The 18,966-nt window shown below is 52.2% G+C and overlaps 2 protein-coding genes across 4 annotated transcripts in view; one reads left to right on the forward strand and one right to left on the reverse strand.

Annotated features, from left to right (window-relative positions):
• The first annotated feature begins 3,570 nt into the window (after positions 1 to 3,570).
• Positions 3,571 to 7,432, forward strand: Thap7 (THAP domain containing 7). 2 transcript variants are annotated; one of them, XM_005369986.2, is made up of 5 exons: positions 3,571 to 3,635; positions 3,804 to 3,883; positions 4,268 to 4,423; positions 5,699 to 5,839; positions 6,040 to 7,432. In XM_005369986.2, the coding sequence occupies exons 2-5, from the start codon at positions 3,804 to 3,806 to the stop codon at positions 6,587 to 6,589; spliced, it is 927 nt and encodes a 308-aa protein (XP_005370043.1). In that variant the 5' UTR covers positions 3,571 to 3,635; the 3' UTR covers positions 6,590 to 7,432. The 2 variants fall into 2 exon arrangements, with proteins under 2 accessions (XP_005370043.1, XP_026633254.1); XM_026777453.1 differs by lacking the exons at positions 3,571 to 3,635; positions 5,699 to 5,839 and having other exon boundaries at positions 3,651 to 3,883.
• A 325-nt stretch (positions 7,433 to 7,757) lies between these two features.
• Positions 7,758 to 18,966, reverse strand: part of Lztr1 (leucine zipper like transcription regulator 1) — a 20,069-nt gene continuing 8,860 nt past the window's right edge. The window contains exons 4-21 of one of the 2 annotated variants that reach the window (XM_026777450.1): positions 18,264 to 18,343; positions 17,809 to 17,917; positions 16,468 to 16,551; positions 15,582 to 15,639; positions 14,558 to 14,697; positions 13,445 to 13,646; positions 13,037 to 13,192; positions 12,587 to 12,697; positions 11,846 to 11,938; positions 11,623 to 11,718; positions 11,376 to 11,538; positions 10,978 to 11,147; positions 10,701 to 10,857; positions 9,861 to 9,987; positions 9,620 to 9,769; positions 9,062 to 9,167; positions 8,904 to 8,984; positions 7,758 to 8,721 (exon numbers count right to left, since the gene is read on the reverse strand). In XM_026777450.1, coding sequence (XP_026633251.1) covers positions 8,605 to 8,721; positions 8,904 to 8,984; positions 9,062 to 9,167; positions 9,620 to 9,769; positions 9,861 to 9,987; positions 10,701 to 10,857; positions 10,978 to 11,147; positions 11,376 to 11,538; positions 11,623 to 11,718; positions 11,846 to 11,938; positions 12,587 to 12,697; positions 13,037 to 13,192; positions 13,445 to 13,646; positions 14,558 to 14,697; positions 15,582 to 15,639; positions 16,468 to 16,551; positions 17,809 to 17,917; positions 18,264 to 18,343 — 2,200 coding nt within the window. In that variant the 3' untranslated portion in view covers positions 7,758 to 8,604. Of the gene's footprint in view, positions 8,722 to 8,903; positions 8,985 to 9,061; positions 9,168 to 9,619; positions 9,770 to 9,860; positions 9,988 to 10,700; positions 10,858 to 10,977; positions 11,148 to 11,375; positions 11,542 to 11,622; positions 11,719 to 11,845; positions 11,939 to 12,586; positions 12,698 to 13,036; positions 13,193 to 13,444; positions 13,647 to 14,557; positions 14,698 to 15,581; positions 15,640 to 16,467; positions 16,552 to 17,808; positions 17,918 to 18,263; positions 18,344 to 18,966 lie in introns of both variants that reach the window. The other variant, XM_005369988.3, reaches the window with a different exon arrangement.

Raw genomic sequence — 18,966 nt, forward strand, 5'->3', positions numbered from 1 at the left:
AATTGTCATCAGAGAGCAACGATCCAGTAACTGATGGAAGCAGATGCAGAGACCCACAGCCAAGCACTGAGCAGAGCTCTGGGGGTCCTGTTGAAGAGGCAAGAGGGATTGTATGAACAAGGGGGCTCAAGATCATGAGGGGGAGCCCACAGAGACAGTTGACTTGAGCTCCTGGGAGCTCACAGACTCTACCACAGCTAGGGAGCCTGCATGGGACTGACCTAGGCCCTCTGCATGTGAAGTTCCTGTGACATTTTAACGAGAGTGCTTTTTTTTTTTTTTTTTTTGGTTTTTCGAGACAGGGTTTCTCTGTGGCTTTGGAGCCTGTCCTGAAACTAGCTCTGTAGATCAGGCTGGTCTTGAACTCACAGAGATCCGCCTGCCTCTGCCTCCTGAGTGCTGGGATTAAGGGCGTGCACCACCATTGCCTTTTTAGGGAGCAGTTAGTTCGTCTGTATTTCCTGAGGACTGGGGGTGGTATGGTATATGAAAATGCCAAGGAATGCTGAAGGCTTTAGATATGGCTTGGGAGATCTAGGAGGTGAGTTCAGGACTATTGTCTGACTGGAGAGAGGCACACTTCATTTCTTGGAGTTCAGAAGAGGATGTGGGGGTCCCCTGGCATTGGAATTACAGATGGTTCTGAGCTGCCACATGGGTGTAAGAAATAGAACCCAGGTCCTCTGCAAAAGTAACTCTGGTACCCTTAACCACTAAGCCATCGCTCCTCACATTCTTTGTCAGTTTCAGTGTGACTTAGAAAAGCACGAGTTTCCATGTTTAAAGTATTTTAATTTTTAACTGGACGTGGTGACACATATCTGCAATCCCACGACTAGGGAGCTAAAGGCAAGTAGATCAGTAGTTCAAAGACACCCTTGGCTACATAATGAATATGATGCTAGCCTAGACAACAATAACCCTGTTTCAGAAAAAGACAAAAAATAGAGTATCTTAAATTATGAAAATATGGCACAATATTAAAACTGCATGGAAGACTAGCAAGCTAAAGTCCTCTTCTCTCCCGCAGCTGTCTTTCCCTTGGAGAGCAAGGAGTATTCCGGGCATAGTCAAGGCATATCATATCTCGCTATTCAGGTACTGTTGGGTGGCAGTGAGGATTCTTCCTTCTGACTAAATAAGGGAATCAGGACAAATGCATTGTCTGAATTTAAGAAGGAAGTCTTTTCAGGCCGGGCTTTACTCTTGTCTTATGGGAAGGCTAGGGAAGGAAGCACGAGGACCTTAGGCACATCTCCACCCAAAGGCCATGGAAACTCAGAAAGCTGGCAGCACTGCTCCGGGAAGGGCCAGGTGGCCTGGTCTTGAAGTTGGGAGAGGACATTTGTCCATGAGGCCAAGATCCCAGTGCCTTTCTCCCTGTTCCTTTCAAGTGCCAGCCGGCTTGGTAAGGGCTGTGTGCTCACAGGGGAAAGGGTTCTACTGGGCACATTGCCACATGCTTGTCCTCTTTTGGTTCCAACACAGTCTTGGCCTGAGTTTACTATTACAATAGATGTTTTTTACACATAAGTATATTTTTTCTCCACTTTTTCTTTTCTTTTTCTTTCTTTCTTTTTTTAAAAGACAGGGTTTTTCTGTAGCTTTGGAGCCTGCCCTGGAACTCACTCTGTAGACCAGGCTGGTCTCTAACTCACAGAGATCCGCCTGTCTCTGCCTCCCGAATCCTGGAATCAAAAGCCTGTGCCACCACTGCCCAGCTTCCATTTTCTGTATATATAACTATACCTTATCTGTATACCAGGATAGAGTTCTTGTTTTTTTCATGTGTTGTATTGTAGGGTGTGTAATGCTTTCACTGGTCCCACCTATTTCTATTTTGATATTAGTGATTCAAGCACATACAATCTTAATGATTTTTATGTTTGTTTGGGTGAATCTGAAACATGAAAATTTCAAGGGTTAAAGAATGTTAAATGTTAGTGATTTCCAAAAATATACTAGTTTTTGCAGTTCGAAGTGGGTCCATGGTTCTCAACTTTTAACAAGCTGTCATTTCTAAGGCCAATATAAACTTCACCATATTTTCCTTTTTCTGTAGGTGGGCATTAACTACCAGTCGCGCTCTGTGCTCCCTGGGGGAGACCTGGTCAAAGTATAGCAGGCCATGTGCATGCTGAGCAATACCACTGCCCTGCAGAGGCCTGGGCTCGCCTGAAACACAAGTTCAGCCTCACGTATACCAGAGAGGTTTATACATGGGTATATGAGAAAGTATGGAGAGGTGTTCTCTGAGGCCCGCAGACCTGGCAGCCGTGGCAAAGGGTTCTGAAGAGATGGCTGTGGATCCTGCAGAATCAGAGGCTGGAAAGGGAGAATACTGAGTGCAGCTGTGTGCTGGCAGCCATATCTTTATGTCCTCCCCTCTGTTAACATTCTTTATTGCATACAGTACTTTTTTTAAAAAAAAATTAAAACAAACAAAACAAAGTTCCCTGTCTAGATACCGGCCTTTCTTGGAAGAGCCAGTTAGCCAACTAGTGACCACCTCTGGAGCAAATACATTTGTTTTCTCTAAGACATTAATAGCTATGTCTGTGTGCTCAGTTAAAGCTTCTAAGTAGATAAGGGAATTCAGGCAACACACGTTATTTTACAGTGAAGAATAAGTCCCTCACACCATGTGCAAATAGCATGGAAGTGGTTTCACCCTGCCTTGTGAGAGGGCTGAGAAGCAGAGTGCAGCTAGGGCTCCACCCGCGCTATAGAAAGTCAGGTTCTTCATTAGCTTTCCTCCCCAGCTGGGGGACCTAAGCGGCCTACCCAGCCTATGTCCCCACATTGTTACCGGGTCACTTCTCGACCTCCTTCCTGGATGGTCTGGAAGTAAGTGCTGTGCACTGGGCTTGATTTAAAGAACCCTGCTCTAAAATGGACCCACCAGGACTTCCAGATGTCATAATAAAGTAGAAGCCAGAAAGAGATCCTGTTGTCAGGCCCAGCTGGAAGTGCCAGGATTCTCTTGAGATAGTGGTAAAATTCCAGCGGGCGCAGACCCTTGGCATCCAATCTCTTGGGCGTGTTGGCAGCCCCTCTGCTTACGCAGTTAATTCCGTTACCCTAAGAGCTCTTTTTTTGTCTTTACATTTTATCTTGTGCATATGTATACATGCACATGTGCAATACGTGAGGGTCTGAGGAAAATTACTGGGCTTTGCTTCTCTCCTGTACCATGTGGGTCCAGGGAATAAAACTCAGATCCTCAGGGTTGGCAGCAAGTGCCGAGCCACCTTTGGCCCTTGGTGGGGTTCTTTCAGGCCAAGAGCCCAGGTTTTTCTTGGGGGTAGATCTTTTTCAACCGGAGTGTCCGCTTACGAAGTTCAGGGAGCACTACAGACCGCACCCGGGCTGCTTCGCCCGAAGGCGAGTGCTCAGCAGTTACCTTGGAAACAAACAGAGCAAACGAGCGCTCGAACAGTCGCTCCTGGAGCCTAAAGCATCTCGGGAGCAACGATCTTTCCGCACTCCCACAACATCCGGTGGCCCTCCCGCCAGGACCTCTTCCGGTCCCGCCCCTTGAGGGCATTCGCCACCCGCTACGGAGTCGCTACGCTACCAACTTCCGCATTGACCCACCCATCGCGAGACTTTGGCGGCGCAGCAATGGCAAGACCGTGAGTATAGCTGACGGGAGTCTATATAACGAGTTAGGACGGGACTGGGCCGAGGTCGGGCTGCGGGGGAGCCGCCAGGCTCAGGCCCTCTGGAAGGAGTGGCGGCTGGGCGTGAAGGCAGTCCTCCCCCGACTGCCGCCCACGACCCAGTGCCCGCCCCTTCCCCAGATGCCGCGACACTGCTCCGCCGCCGGCTGCTGCACTCGGGATACGCGTGAGACTCGCAACCGCGGCATCTCCTTCCACAGGTCAGCGCGCGTGCGTAGTGGCACGCGAGGGCTCACATGCGCAGGCGCTGATGTTGCGGCACTTTAGGCCGCGCAGGAGACGGCGCCTTCCTGAGGTCGAAGTGAGGCTTGAACTTGTGAGCGGGAGGGTGAAAGGGGCGGTCGAGTGATCTCGACTCCAACAGAAAAGAGACTGGACGCTTACTTACCTTGGACTTGGAGCTCTGGCTCTTTCCTGCTAGGTGATGCTGAGCAGGCCCCGTACCTCCTCTCGTCCTCAGTTTCTCTTTAGCGGGTGGTAATCGGAAAGGGCCGTGGGGAGGTCTGCCAGTCTTGCCTGGGGAGCTTGGGCATCCTTATCGCAGGCTGCAGCATCCTGGTGCTCACGGTTTTGTGGCTCTGCAGACTTCCCAAGAAAGACAATCCCAGGCGCGGCTTGTGGCTGGCCAACTGTCAGCGGCTGGACCCCAGCGGCCAGGGCCTGTGGGACCCGGCCTCTGAATACATCTACTTCTGCTCCAAACACTTCGAGGAAAACTGCTTTGAGCTGGTGGGAATCAGGTGGGTCTTACTGCCAGCCAACGCTAGAACGGGTTGTGAGGCATCAGAGCAGTGGGTTAAGCGGGGCAGCTCTATGCCCTGGTGAGGTCCGTGAACTGGCTCGCATGCTCAGACAGATCTGTTGCCAAGGGTGCTGTGCCTTCCCAATTCTGTACAGAAGAGTATGGCCCCAGGATCACTGTGTCAGTGGCATCAGAGAAAACGTCTTTCCCAGTTAGGGAAATAGACCGGTTGGTAGACTTGGTATGCAAGCGGGAGGACTTGAATTCAAATTCAATACCCAAATAAAAAGCCACGTGTGGTTGCCTGTTTTTTAATCCCAGGCCTGGAGAAGACAAAACCAAAAGGTTCCCTGGGCTCACTGAGCAGCTCGCTAGTCTAGATTAAGTTATCGAGCCCTTTGTTTAAGGAGAGACTGTCTTAAAAACAAATCAATTTAAGTAAATGAAAAAATAAAGTGGGTGCTCGGGAGATGGCTTAACAGTTTAGAGCACTTGTTACTCTTCAGAGGACCAGAGTTCAATTCCAGCCCCAAGGGATCCCTTGCCTTCCTCCTCCCTGTGAGGGCACAGGTGGTACACATACATACACGCAGCCAAACACTCGTACTCCTAAGATAAATAGGGCTGGCTAGGTGGCTCAGAGGTTAAGACCGCTGGCGTCAAGCCAGGCAGTGGTGGTGCACACCTTTAATCCCAGCACTCGGGAGGCAGAGGCAGTGGATCTTTGTGAGTTCGAGGCCAGCCTGGACAAGAGCTAGTTCCAGGACAGGCTCCAGAGTACACAGAGAAACCCGGTCTCGAAAACCAAAAAGAGCACTGACTTCTTCCAGACAACCTGGGCTCATTTGCCATCACCCACATAGTGGCTCACACAGTAAACTCTAGCTCAGGGGACCCAATGCTCTTTCCTGACTTCACATGGTGAACAGTCACAGGCATGGCAAAACACCCCACATCTAAACAAAGTGGTTTTAAGGAGAAAAAGGAAATCTTTACAAAGGTGGAGAATAATTGAGGAAGGCCTCTGGTCTCCACACAAAAGAGAAAAGGTATTCAGCACCTGCTTCTTGCGGCTCTGGGTGGAGGTTTTGCACTCATCTCAGGAAGCTTGTTCACAGGGAAGACTAGTTTGACTTCACCGAGCATGGCATTCTTCAGATTTATTGGCAGTGTGCCTCAGAGCCTCAGCCCTAGTGCTAGGGGCCTATGTTGGGACCCCAGGGGAAGTGGCAGCCCTTTTTCTCCAGCTCATCTGGGCTGCTTTTCCCCACAGTGGGTATCACAGGCTGAAGGAAGGGGCAGTCCCCACCATATTTGAGTCTTTCTCCAAGTTACGTCGAACAACCAAGACCAAGGGGCATGGTTATCCACCTGGCCTGCCTGATGTCAGCCGGCTCCGGCGATGCAGGAAGCGGTACGTGCAGGAGGGGGATGCCCCACCCTCCCCCCAGGGCTGAGGGACTGGAGTGCAATTGCCAGCATCTTCACTAAACAGCAGTCTTGCTGCCTAAACCCAGTGAAGGGGCTAAGGTGTTAGGGAGTCTACATGGGTACATGACAGGGGCCTGGCATGCCCTCAGTTGGCTAGTCAGTTTCTTTCTGTCTCCCCTCCAGCTGCTCTGAAGGTCAAGGACCCACAACTCCATTTTCCCCAATTCCTGCTAACATCATCTGCTTCCCCGTGGAAGAAGCCTCAGCACCTGCCACTCTGCCTGCATCCCCGGCTGTGAGGCTGGAACCTGGCCTTAACAGCCCCTTCTCAGATCTTCTGGGCCCTCTGGGTGCCCAAGCAGATGAAGCAGGCTGTAGTGCCCAGCCTTCACCAGAGCGGCACCCCTCCCCTCTTGAGCCTCGGCCTATCTCCCCGTCTGCTTACATGTTACGGCTGCCACCACCTGCTGGAGCCTACATCCAGAATGAGCACAGCTACCAAGTGGGGAGTGCCCTGCTCTGGAAGAGGAGAGCTGAAGCGGCTCTTGATGCTCTGGACAAGGCCCAGCGCCAGCTGCAAGCCTGCAAACGGCGGGAGCAGCGGCTTAGGCTTCGACTGACCAAGCTGCAGCAGGAACGAGCACGAGAGAAGCGGGCACAGGCAGACGCCCGCCAAACCCTGAAGGACCATGTACAGGACTTTGCTATGCAGCTGAGCAACAGCATGGCATGAGGATGCACTACGGCTCAGAGACACTTGATTGGAACTGCATCTACCAGGCTGGCCAGAAGTCAATAAAGTGGATGCTAGAAAGAGACCGTGCAGTCCGGTTCAGCTGGGGGTGCTAGCCTCCTCCCCAGACAGTGGCCAAAGCCCCAAAGGGTTCAGTCCCTGGCAGGTAACCTCTTGGCCATGGGGAATCTTTGTCTGCAGTCCCTCTGCTTATTTAGTTACTTTCTAGGTAAGCCAGCTCCTCTGGTTCAGCTCTGCCCCCCTCCCAGTTCTTTTTTTGAATCAGGCTGGTATCATTGAAGCTTGAGCTCCTAATCCTCCTTCTTGTACCTTCTGAATAGAATCATGCAAAATGTCAGACTTGGTTCTCATGTGAAGCAAGCTTCTGTCCGCTCCTGGCCACATTTAGAAGACTCAAAAGCAACATAGGGTGCTACACTTGTCAGGCTGAAGGCCACACTTAGGGAAATGTTAAGTCTTTTAGATCCTGGCTCTGGTACTGTATTTATCTTGGGAACATAGGCTTCTTACTATAGCTTTGTCCATGGTAAACACCAAGCACATGGCCTTTCCCTACTGCTCCTTGGCCACATAGCTCAAGCACAGTTGAGTTTCCGGCTGAGTCTGTACACAAGGTTGTCAAAAAGTTTTCTTTATGGAGCCCTGGGTGAATATGTTTATTTGTACCCTGTGTAGAGGAGACAATTGAAGGTCCAGTTAAGTTACAGGGGTCAGCATGAAGCAAGATTTGTAGACCAAAGTTGTCAGGTGTTCCCCTCAAAAGAGGCTTGGATGCGATCACCACCTTGGGGAGTGGCTCTGACACAGCACAACAGACTCACCCAAGCTGCCTGGCTACCCACTGTGGGCTGGCACCCTCCACTCCCCTTTACTACTGCTGCTTGAGCTCAGCTACCAGCCCCAGCTTGTGCCTAGTACCTTATCTTATAACCAGGCCACTTCCTAGCTGTATGGGACTGCCACCCAGGGTACCTTTCTTCCTGGAGCCCCACAGTATGGGGTTAATGGAGCATAGGAGGGAACTTCGTTCTGTGTTCTAAGGCCAGGAAGACCCAAGCATTTCTCCAAAGTAAGTTGTGGCTTCCTAGGACAGAGTATGTTCCTGTACTCAAAAAAAAAAAAAAAAAATCCACAAAAAAAAAAAAAAAAAAAAAAAGAACTAGTAGATTTTCATGTCTTGATGTCAGGCAGCATGGATGGATGCCCCCAGACAGTCTAGGTCTCTGAGGAGATACCTCAATATGCGATTTTCTCTTCCTTATGACTGACACCATGTTGACATAGGTAGAACAGGCAAGATGTGCTAAACCCACATCTGGGGAATCTCCTAAGCTAAGCTACGGAACTGTCCTGTGCTTTAGGAGGCAGACCAAAGGTAGCCACCATGCCAGCCAAGTGTGTATGTAGCATTGCCCCGGCTTTAAAGGAGGCATGTCAGTGACAGAAGACACACAGGAGTGTCTGCTGACTTCTCTGGCCCAGATATGCACTCTGGGTGAGCTGGAATATGCAGCCTCTGGGGGGCTGAGCTACACTTGCTGCCCTGTGGACTGGGAGGAAAACCTTCCAAAGTTCATATCTAGGATCAGACCACTGTCACTGGTCCCCATTCTCAAGTTGTGGGTAAGGAGTGGAATATAGCCTGTTGCTAGAGTAACTTGACAAGCCCTCACCCTGACAATAAGACTCCATGCCTGGATCCACAGCACACCCATGGGGAACACAAAGCCACACTTCCGTCATCTTTCTACCGCTGAGTGGTATCCCTGAGTTTGGTCATCTTGGGAGAGGTGCCAGCTGGAAAGGGTGTCTGCTTCATTTGCCATTCCCTGTGGGGCCTGTGTCCACAATGAAGCATGCCCTCTAGGAATTCGGTACACCTCGGTGCCTTGTACAAGCTGGGAACCACAGGTGGGATCACTCTGTAGGTGGAGATGTGGCCAATCGGTTGAGGGTCATCACTCTCCAAATAGGTAGAGTCCTCGCAAAGATCCTCAGATGTCAGCACCCAGCTCTGCACACTGCTTGTCAGAGATGTGGGAGGCCAGGGAGTCTATGATGTCCAGCAGCAGCTGTTGGCTCAAGAACCGCAGAGTGGGAAGCTTAGAGACCTGCATAGATGACCAAAACTAGATGAAATCAGACTCCCAGGAAGACCAGGGTGGGCAGCTGAGTCCTCTTGGGGTCCAGCCTGCTCAGGGCTTGGCTGTCTGAGGACAGTGGGCAATGGCCAAGAGGTGTCTGGGCCTGCTGGGGAGGGCTGGGACCTAGAGCACTGGGGCTGGAGCCTGACCTTGGTGAACTGGTGCACAATGATGTGCAAGCAGTGCCGCTTCATGTCCAATGCCTGCGTCTTGTCAGCCGCCTCCAGAATCTGCAATGGCAGGAACCATGAGGTCCAGCCCAGCTCACCCATGGGCAGAGGTGTGGCCCAGAGGTACCAAGCACTACCTGTAGCACATTCTGCACTGTTACGTTCATCTCCAGGTTCTGCTTGCAGTATGCCTGCAGTCTGTTGTTGTAGAAGCCATAGTAGTAGGGGGCTGCAAACAGGTAGCTGGGCACAAGTTAAGGAGCTGCCAAGTCAAAGGACACGTATTCACTTGTGTTCACCCATCCTGCCACATCTCTTGTCCTACTTGGGAGGGTACTGCCAGAACTACACAGACCTCAGAAGCCAGAGCTCCAGTTTGTGCCTCAGTGGCTTGTTCTCTAAACTGGTTCTGAACCATTTCAGGCTCAAAGGCCCCAGTCAAGACCCAAAGAAAACCTGAATCCTCTCATTCCCATGTGCACATCCACAGAACTCCTCCACGCCCTCACTGGCCCCTTCAGGTATCCTTGCACCTCAGGTTCAAATACTACTGACAGAAAGCGTGAGGAATCACTGTCCAGCAGGCCCAGCACCAGCACTGCACACTCTAGAATTAGGTGTCAGGCCAAGATCACCCAGCCAGCAGATCAACAGGAACCAAACATGACCCAGGAGCACCAGCAGATAAAGGATGCAGTGAGTCCTCAGGGGGCATGTTGACCTCGCCATAGTAGATGTAACGTAGCATGGACTCAAAGGCCTGTCTGCTAGGCACCATCTCCCCGATAGAGATGTTCACCTGCCCATCCTCTGGCATGAATGAACGGAACATGGCCTCAAAGTAGCTGCAAACAAGGAGGTAGATCCCAACTCTTAGGAGAAGAAAGCATCGAGGCCCTGCCCTGCCCTGCCCTCCCTCAAACACTCTCAACATACCTGGACCGGGCAGCTAGGATGGCTTTGTGGGCTGGTCGTGGGTGGCCATCTAGCAGTAGTGTGATGTCACAGAACTCTGAGCCTGCTCCCTCCAAGTATGCCTTCATGTCCTGGATCAAAGATGTGCCTGGGGGGTGTGGAAGGACCTTAGAAGATTCCCACTTCCACCCTGAACGAAGAGGCCACCTTTGCTTTCTGGACGAATAAACACCACCTTTCCACAGTGACCATGTCGCTGTTCTGCTCAGAGTTTCCCCAAGTCAGGAGTGCCAGTCTTTTCCTTCCCTCGGCCCTCAGGATACCTGGAAACCGCAAGTCCTTGTTCTGGCCCTCAGGGATGCTGCACCGATACCCGATCTTCCACGATGTGCCCTCTATGCCCAGCTCTCATGCTGGACTCCCTTCCTGGCCTATCTTTTGGACCCTCATGCCAGTGGCAGGGGCTAGTACAAGCCCCAAAGAGAGCTGGGGAAGTGAAGGTGCTATCAATCTTCTCCACCGGGTAGGACAAGAAGTCCTAGACAATAGGTAGCTGCAGCTGCCTTGCTCACTTGACATCAGATCTGACCAGCCAACCAGAGAAGGCACAGGGCACTCTGAGGAGTGGGTTTCGTGAGTGAGTCCAGCATGAGACTGGGAGCTGGGCATAGAGGGCACATCGTGGAAGATGGGGGGGGGGAAGGTACACAGCTTGCTGTTGAAAGCTACTATGAATACTTTGAGAAAGGCCTGCTTCTGTCCCTCCCTGCTTTTATGACTGGGGGCACCTGGTGGGCCACAGAGCCACCCTTACCCCAAGGGCCTGGCAGGTAGTTAAGGCTTTTGTCACCAGTTCCCTACCAATGTCCACAGGTTGATCCGAGGGGGCTCGAGGGGGTGGCTGCTGCTTCCGCCTCACAATCTCTACAATCAATGGGGACGAGAGGCGCTCGAACTCCTTCATCATGATCACCTGATTGAAGTGGGATTCCTTCACTATGAAGTTCAGGCAGTGCTCCTGGGACAGACAGGCACAGCAGGCAATTGGAATCAGGTCAAGGCCCAGGCTGGGCAGCAGAGTTTGCAGTGAGGAGCAAGGGGACACACCCCACCCCAGCCAGGAAGGCCTGGCTTGTACCTTGAGCTGGCCCAGCTGGAGCCTGGCTGCGCTCTCACACACAACCAGCACGTTTTGCAGATCCACAGAAGCCTCGATGTACTGCCGGCACAGCTGCTCAAGGCGACACAGCTGGAAGCTGAGCGCCAACTTGTAGACATCCATGATGAGCAGCACGTCCTCTACATGGCCTGTGCCAAAAAGCCCCTGAGCCTAGAGCCTCAGGAAAGGAGGGCCTAGAAAAGGGCCCAGGGCTCCCTCCATGCATTAAGAGGGTCAGGGCTTCAAGATGGCAGCTGGACTACATGCCAGCTGACTATGGCTTGTGCCGCAGGCACATCTGTAACAGCCCTCTCAGTACCACCTCTGCCTCTCCACATTCCCCACCCTGGTCTGCACCACCCATACCAGAAGCGGACCTTTCCGTGGGTACTTGATCTTGTCTGTGTAGAGAAACTGCATGAGCACCTCGAATGGCCGGGCCTCGGCCTCACGAATGGCCACACGTAACAGGGGCGGCCGTGCCCTGCCCACAGCTGAACCAGGGGCTTCCCTGGGAGCTAGAGCCCCATCCTCCTCCAGCTTCTGTGGGGAAAAGGGAGCTCAGGGCACTCTAGTAAACAGTGGCCAAAGCTTCCCAGTCATGGGGGATAAGGAAGACCTTACCTGGGCCAGCCACTCTCGAGCCTGCAAGATCTTCCTACGAAGCCAGCGGCTCCGTGCAGTGACGATGGCAACATGGCCCTGCACGCACTCTTCCTTCTGCATAAAGGATGAATAGTATGTGGGTGAAAGCACAGGACCCCTGCCCCGGGGACAGATGCCAGCAGGCCAGGGCAAAGCTCTACTCAGCAGCTATAGGTGAGGCTGGTATAGGTCAGTCACCTACCTCACCAAGCACAAACTCCACATCACAGAACTGGCGGCCCTCCCAAAGGCGCCCATAGTCTTCATGCAGTGTGCACTTGGGGTAGCAAGAGAACTGCAGAAGGAGACTCAGTGAGCAAGCAACAAAGGCTATCCTGAGACCAGCCAGCCATGACCCTCAGGGTCAGGTGAGGGCTGTAATGCCTGGGCCACGACTAAAGTCTCCAAGGTCCACTGTTTTTTCCTTGATGTAGACTCCCAGGCTTTAGGCAGGCCGCATCGTTTCTAAAAACCTGGACCCAGGTACTCCAGCAACCCCATCTCCCCGGACCCACCACTGAAACAGATTCATCCATGCCTCCACTATGCCAGGGGACCCTATACTAACAACCTGTTCCTCCAGGTTTGGGAAGGCTGGCTCCCCACAGCTTTCCCTAGGCTGATTTCCCTGGAGGCCCTAGCACAGAGCCCAGCTTGCCCATTCCTTTGCTGGTTCTGTGTGCTCCCCTGGTAATGCTTCTCTGTAGCTGAGGCTCTGCTTGCCTCACTCTGCATTAAGGCCCCTTCCTTCTAGCGTCATCTCTGCCTGTCTGGACCGACAGCATCCCCAGCCCTCTCCACCAGACTACTCAGAGATACCATCAACCCACAGGCTTAGCTATCAACAGGCACCCTTGCACAGCACTAGTCTCACCCACTGGCCTCAGTTGCCTCCCTGGGACCCACCTACCCAGAAGGCCTCACAGGCTCACTAGCTACACACCTGGAACCTGTACATTTCCCCACTGCGAATGTTGTTGTCCACCGTGCCCCCAAAGATGTACATGGCATCAGAGATGACAGCAGCTGCATGGAAGAGCCTCCCGCTGGGCAGCTGAGGAGCAAGTAGACAAGTAATGGGATGGGGCCAACAGCGGACCTGCTGTGGCCAAGCTAGTGTCACGGATCTATGTGGCCATGAAAGAGGAGAGGCCAAAGATCCCAGTCCCTTGCAGGTGCAGAGGGAGGCTGGGATGCTGGGGTGGGGCAGAGGGCAGGGTAGGTTGTGCAGAACCCCGGGTTAACAGCAGATTTGGGGCACTGTGTCACACTGACTGAAGGGTAAAGCCGGAGGGTAAGAGCCACATGCTGCTCTTCCAGGAGCCCTGCTCTACCCTCTGAGAGTTCCTGCGTCAGAGAGGAATGGAATGTTAATAAACGCCCTGCCACTCACCTCTGATGCCAGGTGCACAGGCTGCTTGGAGGAAGTGGTGCCAAAGTCTAAGCCAAACACATCTCTGGACTTCTTAAAGCTGCTCCGCTCCTCTGAGGTTAGGATTGATGCCTCCTCAGAAGAGGAAGCTCGCTCAGGCACCTCGGCCCCACCAACCTTGAGGAAAACATATGCAGGAAGGTAACAAGCCACCATCCCTTCCAGGGCTCGCTATGGGCTCCAGAGGAGGGACCAGACATCGGGTGAGGCTGTGAGGCTGGCCAGGGTGCTTCCCAGAGGTCTGCAGCACAGTGCGACTGACGGGACGCAGGCATGGAGCCCTGAAGGACATAGGACTATAGGCCTTGAGAGCTCTCAGGCTGCTCTTCTTGACTATATGGGACCAAGGGAATCCAGGTCAGAACTCACCTCGCTGTCAGAGCTGGGCTGGACAACCTCCCAGGTCTGGAAGTCCACATCATAGCAGTGCAGCTCATTGGGCAGTGTATTGTCCGCTGCACCCCCAAACACATAGAGATGGCGGTCAAAGGCCACCATGGTGTGTCCATAGCGCCGCTGTGGCGGGGGTGGGGAGCCACGGAGCAGGTGCTCAGTAGGAATGCGTGTCCACCTGGGGCCATGACCATGAACCGACACTGGTCTCTCACACACTCCCCACAGAAGGGCCTCCTATGAGGTTCCCCTAAAGTCCTATAGTGCCAGTGCATGGTCTAAAGGGAAGTCACAGGCCTATGTGTCCAACATCCCTTGACCTGTTTAGCTCAGGCATTGGCCCTACTCAGCTCCATGCAACCCACCATGGGGCCCTACCCAAGCTCCCTCTCCTCCCGCCACCATAGAGCAGACAGCAGTGACAGGGCAGAGCCTCTGCGAGTCTGCTCTGGGAATGGAGCTGTACGGACTTGTGTTGTCCCGACTGTTCTGCTCACTGCCCTAACAGTAGAGTCCCCACCTGGGAGATGCCTGCCCAGGCACTAAGGGTCCTCCAGTACTTCTCTCCTCCAGGGGCTTCTGGGACTTGACAACAAATCCCCTTTTCTGCTAAGTTAGCTGAAGAACCAAAACAGATGCAGGCTCATTCCACGGCTGCCCCCGTACTCAACAAGATTCCTTCCACCTAGATTTCTAGAAGCTTTTGAGTCCCCTCCAAAGCCCTATTCCTTTTTCTCTATTACTTTCAGTGCCAGAGGCTAGCCCCACCACAGGGGGCTAAGGCTAGCCAGCAGCCAAAGGAAGTAGACAGCCTACTTTACCCTGCTTATCTTGTACTATAACATGAGATTAGTGCTAACCACATTTGTTAGCAGTGTCAGTGAGCAAGATACACAGGGCAAGGGGTATCCTTCTGACTCAGGCCATATCTTGCTGAGCTACAGCCATAGCCCAGGGGCCTATGAGGGTGTCAAACGCTCATACTCCAGGCTGTATGCTCTGCTATGTGTGGGAACAAGGAGAGATCACAACAGGTGCCAGACACAGGAATGAGCATTATTCATGTCCCTCAAAACCCAGGAAACTCACGTCTTGTCCTTGAATTCGAACTGGAAGAGGTTGTTGGTTATCTTGGCTCCACTCTGCCCTGAGAACACGAACATCTTATCCCGGCACACAGCCACAGGGAAGTTGCAGCAGGACGGGGGGATCTCCCCACTCTGGGCCACCTGCAGTAGGGGCACAGCTCAGCCAGGGCCTCGCAGGCCTGGGGCTGCACTGTCCTACACTTGGAAGTGAGTAAACGGAGGTAGTTTCCAGCCTCCTCACACCCACACACACGGACCCAGTTCTGATCAGCTGAGGCTAAAATCGGGAGGTTCATTTGGAACTAAAGATGTAATTTCTACAAGAGAAATAAAGGTCCAGGGAAAAGCAATGAACAAAAGGTTGCCCTGCTGTGTTCACACAAGGGTGGCCTGGAAGAAGTCACATCTGTCACAAGCGGCACTCTGTCCGTGCTGGACTCAGAGCTTTCTCCTTCCTCTGACTCCACCTTGGCTTCTAGGGATCAAAGCCGGGGATGCGTGCATGCTGTGCTACCATGGACCACAGACTCCACTCCAAAGCCTTTTATTACTTGATGATTCATTCATTCATTTTGGAGACAGGGTCTCTCTGTGCAGCTCTGGCTAACCTAAAACTCGCTATGTGGCCCAGGCTAACCCCAAACTCACTCCGTAGCTAAGAATCACCCTGAATTTCTGACCCACTTCCCAATGCTGGAATTACAGGCATGCATCTCCACACCCAGATTACGTGGATCTGCAGATCCAACCCAGGGCTTCATGCATGCTACATTACCAACTATACTATATCCTCAGCCCACTTGGAGTCTCTGCTTAATACTGGAGTTGGGCTGGGGGAGGGTCAAGGAAAGGAAGAGGCGAGCCTTGGTAAAGGGAAGAAGGTAATCTCTGCCATATGCCACCTTAGCACTTCTCACTCATACACCAGCTTCCTTTACCCCCCCCCCCCACTTCTTGATGCTGCAACCTGCCCCCCCCCAGTGCCCCTGACTTCCCACCAGCATCATGCTCCCTACACCCCTCACCTCCTCCCAGCATGTGAGCTCTCGGTCTTGGAGGCCAATTGTCCACATGTCGTTCAACCTGCATGAGGACAGAGGAGACAGGATCCTTTGGTCCTGAGCCTGGCTGGAGGGATAGCTCCAGGGAAGAACCACTTGCCCTGTGTCAGGAGACAACCATGCCATCTTTCTTAAAGAAACAGGAACTTCTGGGAAGAAGATGATATGTCAAATCCGTGCACCCAGCCCCTAGCAGCTCTCACTTCCTGCTGACTCTCTGACCAGCCAGGACAGAAGTGGATTTACATATAACATCTGGGGTATGAGACAGGGCAAGCCACCTGAGGCAGGAAAAAGATGATGTGTCCCATAAAGCCTACTGCTGCATGGTGCCATTACTGGTCTCTGCAATGTACAAGTTTAGAATGGGCATGTACTATTTGGCTATCAGATAAACACAACAACTTTTCTAAATCAAGGAGGAAGCCTTGTGTGGAGGCCCACACCTTTAACCCCAGCACTCGGGCAGCAGGGGCAGGAGGAGCTCAGTGAGTTGAAAGCCAGCCAAATCTACACAGAGTGTTTCAGGACAGCCAGGGCTACACAGAGACCTTGTCTTAAAACAAAAACAAAACGTAACACAATAAACAGAGAAAACTGTAACATGGGGAGAAACCCAGGCCTGGACTTAAGCTGAGATGCTTCCAGCCTCCAGGCCTCTGTAGCTCCAAATCTCCTCATCTGAAAAAATCCAGGGATCACAGACAAGCCCTCCCTCCACACTCCTCTCCTGAGAAACTCAAAACCCACCAGGGTAACTTACCTCAGCCTGAGCACTCAGGTGCCAAGAGGGCTTATTCTGCCCCTGAGGACATACGGAAGTAGGGTACATGGGCAGCTGCTTGCCTACCTGGCATTGCCATCATAGCCAGCAAAGATCCAGAGCTTGTCACTGTACACTGTGGCCCCATGGGCTGACCTGGCAACCGGCAACCTAGAACATAAAGAAACCAACGAGTAGGGGATGGACAGAAGGCTCAACACTGAAGAGAACTCGTTCTTCAGGAGACGCAGGTTCAATTCCCAGCATCCACATGGCAGCTCACAACCATCCCCCTGTAATTCCAGTTTCAGGGGGTCTGATGCTTTTGGGTCTCTTCAGGAACCAGGCATGAATGGGTACAGATATACATGCCAGCAAAATATTTGGTGTGGGGGGGGGTTATTTTATATGTGTGTGTATGTACATATATATAATTTTTCTTTAATGAGGAAAGGTCATTAGAAAGGCTGAAGCACAGGGCTCTGTGTGTTCAGCAGCTAGGACCACATCTGCCTGACACTGGGGCTCAGAGGGCGGTGCTAGGGCACCGGAATCAAACAACAGCACAAGAGGCAGCAGATGCATAAAAATTCAGATGGTGAAACTGGGCATGACGGTACATATCTGTAAATCCTGATACTAGGGATGAAAGGAGGAGGATCAGAAGTTCAAGACCAGCCTCAGCTACATGGCAAGCCTAGGGTCAGTGGGACTGTATGACACTCTGACTCAAAACAAACAGCAGAAAACACACAAAGGCAAAACCAAAAGAACCCTCCGAAGGGGCAGGGATGTGGCTCAGTTTGTGAGCTGCTTTCCTAGCATACCAGAGCCCTGGGCATGATTCCCAACACACACGAAACCAGGCGTGGTGCAGTACGTCTGTAACCCCAGCAGTCAGGGGCTGGAGGCAGTAGGATCAGATGTTTAAGGTCATCCTTAGCTATACACTGCAGGTTCAAAGCTAGCCTAGCCTACACGAGATCCTGTGTCAAAGATGGAGCGGGGAGGAATCAGATATAGGCCTTGGAATATGGCTCAAGATAAAGAACTTGCCTAGTATGGAAAAAGCCTTGGGTTCCATCCCCAGTGCTAAGAAAAAAAATAAAAACAAAAGAAACTCTGTGGTCCACACAGGCCCAGCACCTCCCCAAGTGCTATGAAAATACTGAAGGGTGTACTCCCAAAACAGCCCCCCTGGGTCCTGAGAAAGAAGGGGATGTATGCCTAGGCGCAGGCTGCGGCAGTGACTGGCTTCCGGCCGGCTGCAGACACCCTGTCTAGTCCTGCCCCCCGGGACTCAGCAGTGATGAAAATCAAGCAGTTAAGTCTCCCAGCCACGGGATCCCTGTCTGAAATGTGGCAGGAGGCACATCCCAGGCAGAAGGCCATTCTCTTACCGTGAAAGTTCCCAGCGAAACCGCTTACCTCCCTTCAATTTTCCACTCTGTCCACTGGCCAGTTGCAAACTTATATTCAAAGAGGTCATTTTTATTCTTCAAGTTAGAATTGGAATAAATATCTCCAGTATAGCCCCCTGGGTGAAGAGAATGGAAGTAAAGGTTAGAACTGGGGTGCCATTTATTTAAATGTGGGCCCCTAGCTAACACGTACAAACCCCTAGCTCCATCTGCCCACCCAAACACCCCTGCATGAGCCCTGGGGACGCAGAATGAGCAAACGGATGTTTCTTGCCCTAGCTGTCAGAGAGGACATCCCCATTCCCATGAGCTCAGAACATTAGGGAAATCAGTCCTCTCAAGCCAGAGGTTCAGGGCACTCCGGTGGCTAACACCCGCCCACCAGAGCTCAGAGAGCTTCCTGTAGGGTAGAGGAGGCAGGAGCTAGAAGTCTGTGGGTGCAGGAGTTAAGAGGCTGCTTACCAAAGACAAACATGCTGCTCCCGTAGACGACAGCTGAGTGGTGGTAACGGGGGGCTGGTGGAGTGCCAGTGGTAAAGGCTCTGGAGAGGCACAGGGTGAGGTCAGTGAGGGCTCAGTCAGGCACTGATGTCTCCATACTTTGTTTTCCTTTCTTCCTTCCCCCTCCTCTTCTACCTATCCTCCCTTCTTTTCTTTCCAGGTTTGGTGTTGCTATAAGTAGTCCCGGCTGGCAAGTAACTCAGGGTGCTGTGTAGTCTAAGCTGGCCTTAAATTGGTCATCCTCCAACTTCAGTCCCCCGAATACGTGAATTAGGCATCACCATGACTACAGTAATGTAATTCTTTCAGACAGGTTCTCGCCATAGTGCCTAAGCTGGCCTCTAATTTATGGTTCAAGCGATCTTTCACTCGGTCTCCCAAAGAGATGAGAGAAGGGATGGATGCCAGGGCATCAGCCTTGCTCTACTTCTGTATTTCTAAGGTGCCGTTTCTCTCATAGAACCCCTAAAAACATCAGTAACCAGAAGAAAGCTGAAGTAGCAGGCATTAAACTCTTGCACATCCTGCCTGGGGGAAGGCCTTTGCTCCACACATTTCCAAACCTCCAAGAGGCTTCTCAGAATTTTTTTTCCCCGGAGACAGGGTTTCAGAGGTAGCTCTGGTTCTCCTGAAACTTGCTCTGTAGACCAGGCTGGCCTCAGAC

The sequence above is a fragment of the Microtus ochrogaster genome, unplaced genomic scaffold (assembly GCF_000317375.1).
Source record: "Microtus ochrogaster isolate Prairie Vole_2 unplaced genomic scaffold, MicOch1.0 UNK68, whole genome shotgun sequence".
Taxonomy (NCBI): domain Eukaryota; kingdom Metazoa; phylum Chordata; class Mammalia; order Rodentia; family Cricetidae; genus Microtus; species Microtus ochrogaster.